This window comes from Capsicum annuum, chromosome 7, assembly GCF_002878395.1.
Source record: "Capsicum annuum cultivar UCD-10X-F1 chromosome 7, UCD10Xv1.1, whole genome shotgun sequence".
NCBI classification, from domain to species: domain Eukaryota; kingdom Viridiplantae; phylum Streptophyta; class Magnoliopsida; order Solanales; family Solanaceae; genus Capsicum; species Capsicum annuum.
The window spans coordinates 35,460,253-35,472,998 of record NC_061117.1 but is presented as its reverse complement, the minus strand read 5'-3'; the positions used below and the strand labels follow the sequence as shown (position 1 = coordinate 35,472,998).

General features: G+C 27.6%; 1 protein-coding gene across 1 annotated transcript; it reads left to right on the top strand.

Annotated features, from left to right (window-relative positions):
- The first annotated feature begins 6,225 nt into the window (after positions 1 to 6,225).
- LOC107877780 (suppressor protein SRP40) lies at positions 6,226 to 12,475 on the top strand. The gene is made up of 8 exons (XM_016724494.2): positions 6,226 to 6,605; positions 8,172 to 8,236; positions 8,859 to 8,899; positions 9,014 to 9,210; positions 9,316 to 9,747; positions 11,329 to 11,418; positions 11,520 to 11,581; positions 12,095 to 12,475. The coding sequence occupies exons 1-8, from the start codon at positions 6,330 to 6,332 to the stop codon at positions 12,198 to 12,200; spliced, it is 1,269 nt and encodes a 422-aa protein (XP_016579980.2). The 5' UTR covers positions 6,226 to 6,329; the 3' UTR covers positions 12,201 to 12,475.
- Positions 12,476 to 12,746: the final 271 nt, after the last annotated feature.

Sequence of the window (12,746 nt, the reverse complement as noted above, 5' to 3'; positions counted from 1 at the left end):
TAACTATAATATTTTATTATATATAATCTCTTTTTTATTGTAGTTTTTATTTATTTTTCCCTTGAATTTTTTTTATATATAACTAGTTAAATAAAATTTCAATTACGTAGGATATTCATTATATGCAAAGTTTAAATATTTTTAGAAAAAATAGGATTAACGTTTTTGGGGATGTAATTGTAGATTTTCATAACATAGAGATGTAAGTGTTTAGTGTAATTAATTATTGTCGATAATTATAAAGTGTTTTGAGCTTTGCTATCTTTATTGATATATTTTAAAATTATATATTTAAAAAATATTTAAATATGTAGTTTCTAAATTTATTTAAATGTAATAAATAATAGAATTACTTAAGTAGAGGTTTCATTAATTATAAAATTAACTAATGATTCACAAGTTATCAAATCGGCTTAATATAGAGGAGAGAGTCTAAATTAGTGCGTGAGTATTCTCTTAAGTCGATGTTAACTAGGGTCATCATTAATTATTTGAATTTTTATTGTACTTTTTAGAAGATGATAACTAATAAATATGTAAAACATCAACATTTTTTTTTTGGTAAATAAACGATTTTATTTAACCAAGTGAACGTTTACAACACCGGGAAGCTATAAAACTTTAACATTAATGCGTGACTCTCTTGAGTTGTTATAAAATAGGATTGACACTTATGGATCAATAATTTTTATGATTTATATAGAGTGGTGATTTCTACCATGTCTAAAATGTTTTTAGTTTAATTTCTACTGTCGTTATTGTATTATTTTCAAATAATGTTTAAATATTTATTTAAATATGTGTTTTAAATTTATTCAAACATAATAATTTATAAAATTATTTAATTATAAGTCATAATAATAACAAATATAAGTAATGATTCTCAAATTATCAATCAATGTAATATGGGCGCAAGACTACAATATTAACGTGTGACTCTCTTGGGTTGTTGTTAACTAGAGTCGACGATAATGAATACTTTGATTTTTATAACTTGTCAATGTCCACCACATCTAAAGTGTTTAAGTTTTTATTGCTGTTATTACAATATTTTAAAATTATACTTAAAATATTATTCAAATATGAAAAATTTTAGATTTAAAATTTAACAAATAAAATATACTCAAATATAAATAATGATTCACAAATTATCAAACCAACATTACATAAGGATGCAAGACTACAATATTAATACACGACTTTTTTGGTTGATATTAACTAGGATCGATACTTATAAACTATATAATTTTTATGATACATTAATATCTACCATGTTTAAAGTGTTAGAGTTTTAACTTTCGTTATTAAAATATTTTCAAATTACATTTAAAAAATTATTTAAATTATGTAGTTTAATTTTTTTAAAAACATAATAATTTTCTACACAATTTTTAAACAATGTATGTTATACCCTTTGTCTCAATTTATGTGGTATTGATACAATTTTAAGAGTGTACTAATTTTTTTTATATTTTTTAAATATTTTAATTTATTAATTATTATGATTTATAGTACTTGTTCTTTTGCCTCAATTTATGTGGCAGTAATAAAATTTAGAGAGTCAATTAAATTTTTTACATCTTTTTAACTATTTTAAGTTGTTAATTATTATGATTTATAATACTTTTACGTAATTCTCAAATTATGAATTATTACTTATATTTGTTACTAAAATGATCTCTAATGAATTTTTTTTTATTATTACGCTTAAATAAAGTTCACACACACACACACACATATATATAATTTCCAAATATAATTTATAAAATATTTTGATAACAACAAATCAACACACTTTACCTTGATCAAGTGTTACGAAAGCGGTTATTTTATTCGAAGATTCGAACCTCATCTATCTGAACAATATTTTTATAGTCTAGTACTAAATTATTAATTAATAATTATTTTAAATATAGTTATAATTAGTTAAACCAAGGATTAATAATTGAACATATCTATCACAAAAGTATATTTGTACAATAATTTATATCTAAATACATAAGTAATTAAATTTTGTTATTTGTTACTCAACTTATTATAACGAATTTAAACAAATTAACTTTACTAAATTTCACTTTAGACTTGTTTCATCGAAATAATATCTTTATCGGTCTAGTTTAATTAGTGTTGTCAATGATGCAATTTATTTTTATAACTTGTAAGTTTCAAATATAATTTTTTAAAAAATAAATATTTATATTAATGATTCTATCAACTTCAATTAACTAATTATAAAGGATTTAAACAAAATTTTAATAATGTTAGAGGTGTTTATTATTCGGCTTAATTCAAATTTAAAGGATCTTATTTATAAGATTCAAATATAATTTGAATAAATAAATTATTATATCTAATTATTTTATTAATTAATATACTTAATCTAATTTTTTTTTTATAAATTCTCGCTAATTATATAAAGATAGATACAAATTATTTGTTGTGGATAAAATCACTTACTATATATATATATATATATATATATATATATATATAGTAAAGTAAAATTCTCTTTATAACTACGGTCTACAACATAATAGATTTCATAGCAATAAGTATAAATTCTTAGTCATGGACCATATAAAATATGTATATAAATTATAGCCACATTTATTGCTACAAATATTACGAAAAAAAAACATTGTGGTTAAATTATTTAGCAAACTAACTTTTAACATTTAACCACAACCTATTTTGTTAGTATATCTATCTATAGACAAATAGAAAATAACAAAATTTTAAACACGCCAAAACATGTTATTATTAATTTGAGAATTTCTTTCAAATATCACATATATTTCATTTAGAACCACAATATTACTCAACTATCACTCTTTTTCTAAAAAAAAATAATAAACACCTCAAAAATATTTTTCTCTCTTAGTTGACATGCCATGTCATTAAAATCATATTTTTTAAATAATAAATTATTTAATTCATCAAACTCATTTACTTAAAATTATAACTTTATTCTTTAAAAAAAAAATGCATTAGTTTAATTTTTCTGTTTAGAAATTCTTTACCATACTTAATCTTTATCATATTATTTTAAATGCAAATTAAAATCTCTAGATAACTTATGTAATTTAGTGATATTATTTTCTTTAGAAAACAACTGATCTTTGTCGGCAATTATACATAAAAACCTGAATGATCATCTAGAAAAATAACTCTAGAAAAAAAGTAATTATATTAACTTTGATTAACTAATTATATCAAATCTAAACAAAATTTTAATAAGTCTCACACAAGTTTATCCTAATCATAAAATTGCTATTATAGCTATTATATGTCCTTTAATTTGTTATTTTCTAATAGTACACAAAAATTATGGTCAAATAATTTTTGTGTTCTAAATTTTAAAGGTAGAATATTTTTATGTCACAAATATATTAGTTTTTAAAGTTAAATGATGTTTATGTTTGAATTTTTTTATGTGATAGAATCAATGTTAGGTAATAGCAGATAAATTTTACCTATCTTTGATTTCAATTATTCAATTTTTCAATTCTTTTTAATTTTCACCTACAACATGCCTAGTGTAAGTGAAAAAATTATTCTTCACACGATAAAAGTTAATTTAGCAATAGTAACCTCAGCTTGTAGCTGTAATAAATTATTTCAAACAAAATATTATAATTAATCAATATTTCTACTTTGGGTTATTAATAAATGTAAAAACAATTAAATGTGGACATAGTTAATTTTTATTTAGAGTACTAAGAATTTATGACAATGGTTAACTTAATAGCTATGATGAGTGATTATTTTGGGCTGAGGGTCAACAATTATGAACTCTATAATTTTTATAATGTGTTGATATCTATCATGTCTAAAGAATTTTGAATTTAGACAATCGTTGTAGAAATATTTTTTAATTATATTTTAAAACTATTTAAATATGTTTTTCGATTTTTTTAAACATAAAAGTAAAATTACTTAGTTAAAGTTCATATTAATAAAAAATATAATTAATGATTCGCTAGTTAATAATTATATATTGTTAATTCACCGGTTAACAAATATAATAATTAAAGTACGCAGGATCACAAGACTATAACATTAATATAATGTGTGACTTTCTTGAATTGATGTTTAACCAATATCGACTTTTTTTGAACTATATAATTTTTATTTTGTGTCGATATCATGTCTAAAGTAATTTGAGCTTTGACTATCGCTATTGAAATATTTTAAACTATATTTAAAAAAAAAACTATTCAAATATGTAGTTTAAATTTCTATAAACATAAAAATTAATATAGTTCCTTAATTAGAAGTTATATATATTAATAAAAATATAAATAATGGTTCCTAAGTTATCAAATCGGCATAACATAGTGACGCAAGACTACAATATCAATGTGTTGCTCTCTTAGGTTATTGTTAATTAAAGGCGACACTTATGAACTATATGATTTTTATAACCTGTCAATGTCTACCACGTCTAAAGTGCTTTAAGTTTTTGTTATTTTTATTAAAATATTTTTATATTATATTAAAAATTATTTAACTATGCAAACTTTTAATTTTAAAACTCGTAAATATTTTTTATTATTTTCTTTATGTATTTTTCTTATCATTTATATATAATTTAAGTGTAAGATTAACATAGAGTAATTTTTGTTTTCAACTAAAATTTTTTTTATGCAAAAAGGAAGTGACAGAGAAAAGAAATTTTTTATGCAAAATTTTTAAAGCTTATGTTTACTTCTTTTCGCCCTACTTCTAAAAATAGATAGAAAAGATTTGAAATGAAAAAAAAATCATTTGAATTATCATGAGAAAAATTATAGCATAATTTAAATTATACAACTGAATTCATAAAAAAAATAATTAACTTTTTGTGTTGGAAATTTCGATAATTGCTTATTTTATGTAATACTAAACTATGAATCAGATTTCAACAAAAATAAAAAACTAAAAGTTATTCAAAATATTGATAGGTTTGAAGATATATATCTATACCTCCTATTTATCTATATAAAATAAAGAGATTTAAAATTTAAAATTAAAGATTAATAAAATAAGAATTATTTATATGATAAAACACATAATTATAATACTACTTTGGTCACACTGATTTTGGATATATGAGAATATAATTAATTAATTTATATTATTATTTTTATCCTAGACTATTCTTTTCAAGTAATAAGTACTATGCAATCATATTTATGAAAATTATGTTAATTTGTCCATTTCCTAAAAGAAAACTAGTTTAAGTGTGAATAGAATTTATTACTATTATGACCAAATTATGGCCAAAAGGATTTTTCCTTTTAATAAAAGGTAAAAAGTTCAAATCTCTTTTATAAGGGGCTTCACACTTTTAATATATTATAGATATTTATTTTAATTTAATTAGATTCTTAAAAAATAAAAAATATTTTATTAAATTTTTTAATATTATTTTTATTATTAAATAACTACATATATAATCTATATCTATATCTATAATCTATCTATAATCTATAATATATTAAAAGTGTGAAGGACCTTAAAAATATTGTTTGAAATTTTTATCCTTCATTAAAAATCTTTGGTTTAGACAAAATTATTTTTCACTATTTTTTTCTAATATTTAAAAGTTAAAAATTAATTAAATATATTTATGGTAAAACCTTTCCTTATTATAAGTCATCACAATTTCACTATTTTTTTTTTCTAATTTAAGAGTTGAAATTAATTAAACATATTCATAGTAAAACTTTTTCTTATTATAAGTCATCAAAATTAATGACAACTAATACTTAGTTCATTAGTTTAAGAATTCTAAATCAATTAAATTTGATTTTAAGAAGATTTGAAAAATATAGAAATAAATAAAAAATCGTTAGAATAAGAAAAATAATATATATATATAAATCTTTGTAATAAATAAAATTATTTAATTTTAATTAATCAAACGTTACACGTCCGAGGCACGTGCCGGTTAAACTAGTAAAGTATATACGTTCAAATTTCGTTCGCTTTTAATTATCACGTATTTTTAAAAATAATTTTTATTTTTATTTATCGCTTTTAACATATTACGAAAATATATTTTTATTTTATTCTTAATATTAGTTGTTTATTCTATAAATTACTTTTAAGATATAATATTATAAATAATAATTAATAGAGATAGATCAATAATTAATTTTTTAATAGGCATATCAAGTAAAAATGTGTAGAGGGAATTATTTTCTTATTGGAGTGCCAATTTAACATTTTTCCTTTTGTTCCAATGTTCATGATCTTGTAGAACCACAAATATAATTATTTGGTATGAGGCAGTCTCATTTTTTATCCTTTTGCCCTAAAACCCTTCCTTGTTCCTTCCTTAATATATGCTAGAACCCAAACACAAAATCAGGCAGCTGCAAAACCCTAGTGCCTCATCCTCAGCAGCAGCTCAGTTGCTAACCTTTAAGCCTAGGCAAGTAGTTCTAGCAGAGTCATCAAAATCCAATCTTCTTGTTGCTATGGCTAAGAAGAAGGAGCAGCAGAATGTAGAAAATAACAACAAGAACAAGTGTGTTTTACAAGAATGTATACTTCATTATCTTCACCTTAATGGTTTCTCCAAAACCCTCAAATACTTCCTCAAAGAATCTCAGATTGAGGTTTGTTTGTTTTTTATAAACCCCCTTTTCATTCCCCAATGCTTTATTTTTAAAATGTGATTTTTATTCAAGAGTTTTAGAACCTGTATATCGTATGTATGCTACTGTTGTTTGGAGCAGATTGTTGAAACTATTTTAAGGTCTAGCCTTGTGTGTCAAAATATAAAGAAGTAAATTCACGAAAAAGTCAAGGGGTTTCAATACGTAATAAATGTTTTTACCTAGCCACACAGTGTAATTTTCCAATAAAAGTATATGTGGCTCTGCCACTGGTGGTGGAAGGTGAAGGGTGCTTACCACCCAAGCAATCCCTCGTCTTAAGGTTTCGTCTCAATTCAAATAAATTCCTATTTTTGAAATAAGATTTATGTATTCAAAAGCTGCATAGAAGTACTACATGTCACATGATTATAGTTAAAGTATTTGTTCTATTTTTACTTGTCCAGTATTGTCTTGGCACACCTCTCGAAGAGAAATAAATAGAATGATAATTTTAAGCTTTGAATATAATAAATTCAATGTTTCAGGAAATGTAATGAGAAATAAGTATAGTTAATAATAAGGTCTAGGAACTAGAGGGATGAATTATTTCTTGGTTTTCTAAACTAGAGTAAAAGTAGATATTTATTTTTAGTATAGTAGATAAATAAAAGTGGATGGAAGGACTATTAACACTTTACAAACAGTAACAATGTCGTAGAGATATGGAGAAAGGGATTATTATTTTTCTTGAGAAACCGAGAAGTAGGAGTCAAGAATTACGACTCCAGTTTGATCGAGCTTGTGTGATGCTGTGTACACTGCACTCTTGAGATATGTTTTCTGGTTGACTATATGTCATATCTTTGATGAATTGTGTCTTGTGAATTTAAGTAGGATGGTTGGTTTTCCTTATCTAACCAAAACAAGGAGGATGGTTGGTTTCGTTGGAAGAAGTTGAGTGGTACATGATGAGAAGTCGGTAGTAGAATCTGAATTTGTTTTTATAGGCTCGTAGGAACAAGTGAGGAAGAAAGATACGGAACAGGGGTCGAGGAGAATAGTAAGATGTTTGTTAGAAAGACACGGTGTTAAGTGGAATGAAATGCCAAAACAAGGATTTCCTTGGAATCTAGAGAATAATTGTGCTTTGTTTTCCTCGTCTGTTCTTCCACGGAGAAGAAAATGTTCAATAAGAGTTTGTTTTTTGACTTGAAATTTTTTTCTTTCATTCATATTTTGTGTGATTGTGTTTCATAGTCAATGAAGAAAATTGCTTTTGAATTAGGAAGAAGAAAAAAGTCATTCACTGAAGGTTTCTGCATTTGTGCTAGTATAACTATGTCGAAGAAACCTCCACTTATTGAATTAACATTTTATATCATGTATGGCATTCTGTTCCACGGGTTGAAGAATATGCTAGGTAGTGTTTACAGGTTTTGTTGGAAATTCCATATGTACTTTCTGGTTAGTTCCTCCATTTTGATTGAAAAGCTTGACTTGATTTATTAAATCTGCAACTTGCCTACGCGCAAGGGATGTTGGTGCAGTCATTCACATCTTTCTTCTTTTGAATTTTTTATGCAGGGGAACAATTGGAAGTCTTGCTCTCTTAGTTTGGAGGATTTATACAACAAGTATCTAAACAGCGGGTATGTTGGGAAGTAATCACTTACGTCTCAACTAGCACAATCTATCCTGATGACAAGTGTTTCTGTTTCATTAATTTCCTTTGTTTTTGGGATTCGTGGAAGAAGTATTTTTTTTTCTCCCGTAATTTTGGTGTCCGGGCCGCTTGCACGCACCTTGACTCATTCCACCAACAGAAGAATTGGGTAACGATGTCCAACAAGGCTTGGGCAGTTTCGAGGAAATCACTTAGTGCTTTGCCTCCACTAGAATATGAACCTGGGGCCTCACGGTTCTCAACTAACTTCATTGACCACGGGAGTACATAGTTGGGTGTTAGAAGGAATTTTGATCTCAAATAACACAAGTACACAACTATAATGATTCTCAAGCAAGAATTTATCTTTTGTAAGTTTGTTGATTGAAAGTAGTAAATTTTTTTTTGGAGTGGAGGTGGGGGTGGGTGGGGAGTAAATTTGTGTCCAACACAATAAATATAACATCTCTTGTATGTGGGATGCTGTTTGGTGGGTTACTTTGACTAAACCTGCCCTGATTCCTTCTTACTTGACTGTGTAGTTATTTCTAGTAATTTTACTTTCTAGTTCCTTCTCTCATGCTGCTTGACCTTCTACAAATATGCAGTGCTGATAATGATACAATATCTAAGGGCGACAAAGAGCCAGGTAATTTATAGTATAGTTCCATTCATCTTGAACTTAGTTTTTCTCGTGAAGCTTGTATTTGTGATGCTACGAGTGTTATTCTAACTTGATTATCTTACACGATTTGGTGTGCAGCACAATGTGAAAATGGTACAAAGGGACACAACATAAATAGCAATGATGTTGACTCTCAGGAAAGAGTTAGCAAGAAAAAGAAGAAAAAGAGAATTGAAGACAATAATATCGATGTTCCAGATGCTTCTCATCCTGAAAATGTTGATAAATCCATGAAAAATGGTACTACTGCTCAAGAGGATTTAGCAGATGATAAGGTTAGCAATCAAATTCTCATGAAAAAATGTGAGTGACTAGATAGCCATCGTGACAATAATCTGAAGCATAAGAAGAGTGCTGATGATAGTCTTTTTCTATTATAGGAAGACGTACCCTTGAAGAAGCAGAAGGAGAAGAAGAAGAAAACTGAGGAGAAATCAGAAAGTGTAGACCCTATAGACACTGATAATAATGATCTTGCTGCAGAAACAACTAAAAAGGATAAAAAGAAGAAGTCCAAGGAAGAGAGTGGAGCTACTGATTCTAAGGATTCCAAGAAGAGGAAAAGGTTAGCTTCGGATGAAAATGCAAATCAGGGAGTTGATGGAGTTGGAACTGCAGAATCTAAGCGCAAAAAGACTAAAGGCTTGGAAGAATCAAAGGCTGTAGCGGAACAAGGGAAATCAAATGCTCTGTGCACAGACAACGGACATGCCACAAGTGACAGTCAAGAGCAAAATGGTGAAGTTATTGATGAGTTCAACAATTCTGCTAAGCAGAAATCCTCAAGTAAAGTACTTAATGGATCAGCAGAGGTACGCTTGCTTCTTTTTTCTGTTACCTTTTTAGCCTTGGATTGTCAGTGTGTGCCAATTCTTAACGAGTGAAGTCCGTAATTTGCTGTCAATTGTTAATGTCATGGTACAACTCTTAAATGGTGATTACGTTACTATTTCTCAAAAAACAACCCTTAAATTGTATGTTGTGTACTAAAGGAAAGATGATATGAAAGAATTCCTAATTGCAGAATAATTACAATCTTTTAAAATGACTTTCCGTCATGCTTGTCTAAAGCTTTTATTAATAGTCTTGAAGCATGCTTCTATTGGTCATCTGCAAAGATTCACCAATGAGGAAACAAATGTTGTTGTTTAGGCATTCATTGATCTTTGAGACTTCAAAGTAACCTCGGGCATTCACAGAGGAGTTATTTGGCCTTGCGTGGAGGATTAAGTGGGCATTATTTTTATGTTTGGTTTATCGACTTTATGCTATAGATTTGGATAATTATGTTTACGTTTGGTTTCTGGACATTATGTTTATGTTTGTTTTATGGATTTTATGCAATAGATTTGGATAATGAGACATCATAGTATGACTTGGTAGAGAGGAATTTATTTACACAAAAGAAAAGAAAATGGACTGGATAGCAAGGGATTGTAGTTCAACCGGATTATGAGAAATCATGGATCAGTCTGAAGAAGGATGAGCTAGGTATCTTTTGTGATAGATTAAAGGATAACGAAGGATAACAATCTCCTCATAGTTTTGGGTGGAAAGGAACTTAGGTTTTGTTCCTATTCCTGTTACATATACACTCTCCTTTCATTTCTCTCATTTCCTCTCTCGTTCTATCTAAATTGGCGAAACTCATAACTTTTTCCTTCTCATCACATTCTTTCCTTTTGTCTCCTTTGTTTCAATCCAATAGATAAGCCTTGTTAAATGCTCTCGTCATTCCAATTTATGTGTCTTAGTTATTATTTGGAGAGTCAAAGGATGTTTTCTTGATCATAGGTTTTTCAAATACTTCCTAAAATTTTGAGTTTTTAACTATTATGACTTGTAAGTCCTTTTTATTTAGTTTTTATACAAGTAAATTTATTAAAAATAATTGAAGATATCATGTTTGAATTCACGCCGAATATTTGTTAGTATTGACCCTTCTACTCCGAGTCAAGCCACATAAATTGAAACAAAGGGAGTATCTACTTTGACAATTCAGACAATGTATTTTAGCTAGAAAGTAGACATTTTAGCTGCCTTTTTTTTCCAAGTGAGATGGTAAGAAAGTAGACAAAATCTGAAGAAAAGAACCATATACAGTGAGAAAACCTGTTTCCTTATTTCTAATTATAGAAGGGGTTGGGGAAACTTTCCTGTAATCTTAAGAGAGTATTTCTTTTCTTCTTTCATATTAAAATTGATGATGTCAGCTTATCATACGTAGTTCTTTTGTTTGGTTTCATGCCCCATCATTCCTTCCATAACGTTGTATGGCTATGTTACGTTGGCTAACAGATTATCTATATGGTGGTCGTTGTTGGGAAGAATTATGAATTTGCTTACTGTATTATCACCAATGTTCTGAAAATGCATTTTGATTGTTATTGCAGCCAAAAACTGTAAATGCCTTTCAAAGAGTGAAAATTGATCAGGTGGAGTTTAAAGATGATAGACTGAAAGATAATTCTTACTGGGCAAAGGTAGGACCAGATTCTCATCTTCGACCTTTACTCATTTAAATATATGTTGGTTATTCAGCTTTTACCATGGAACTAACTTTTTCATGTACCTCTGTTTGCAGGATGGTGCAGATATTGGCTATGGTGCGAAGGCACAGGAAGTTTTGGGCCAGGTTAAAGGAAGGTATAATTTTCCAAATATTGTCCAGAAGTTTCACGTCCTTGAATTTACTCTTGACGAAAATGAATTAATTTACAAATAAAGATCACCTAGTCGACGCTCTTTTCACATGAGTGAAAATATAAAATGTCTGAAGTCAGTTGAGGAGGGGAAGTAGGGAAGAGTACTAGATTGCTTACATTTGTCAATGCTCCAATGCTTTGAAAATTACAAATCATCTTACAGGTATACTCATCAAGATTCATTAGCACTAAATATCATTTTGCACCAAGGCTTTTACTTGTTATCTTTTTCCACCCCTTCTGCTCATCTTTCTGTTTAAGTATTAGTTCTGTCCATGTTTGTTAGGCGAGGGACCAGTGACAATTCGTTTGATTTTGGGTGAAGGGAGTTATTGATATCTTTCTTTCTTTTGGTTGCTATTTTCTCTATCAAGAACTCGAATCATGTTCATGGTCTGTTTAGGTTCGACTCTTGTTTCAATGGCAAAGCTTAATTTTCTATGCTATTTTCCAGGGATTTCCGACATGAGAAGACCAAGAAGAAGCGAGGCAGTTATAGAGGAGGGGTAATTGACTTGCAATCGCACTCTGTCAAGTTCAACTACTCAGATGAAGAGTAGCTAGCCTGTTTCAGCCTATATTCAGGGATAACTGCTTTCATCCTTTTACAAAGAAAATATAATTATTTTTTGCTGTTAGTGGGGTTTTTGATTAAGATTTTATTAAAACTTTAAGTGGATCGTATCAAAGATAATCCCACCATTGAAACGCTGTCAAAAGGTCCTCTGCACTATCGTTTTGTTTGTTATTTTCTTCAAGTTGTTTTGAGCTCTCAGAAACTGTATCAATTCATGAATTTGTATTTATATTAATCAGCCTAGTGCCTTGTTTCCTATATAATTTTTGTATTTATATTCCTTGGAGGAGTTGAGGGTCTGTCAGAAACAATCAGATTTACGGTCGATCCTCTCCAAATCATGTTGTGGGAGTATATGGGTTATGTTTTGTATTTGTTATTGAGCTTAATATAATGTGAAAATCACCTATATAACGACATGTTTACTAGTATTTACAAAAGTCCAATTATTTTTTAAATTTCAAAAAATTTTAATTTTTAGCCTTTGATGATACATATAAATTAGTATAAATAACATAAATATCAGTCT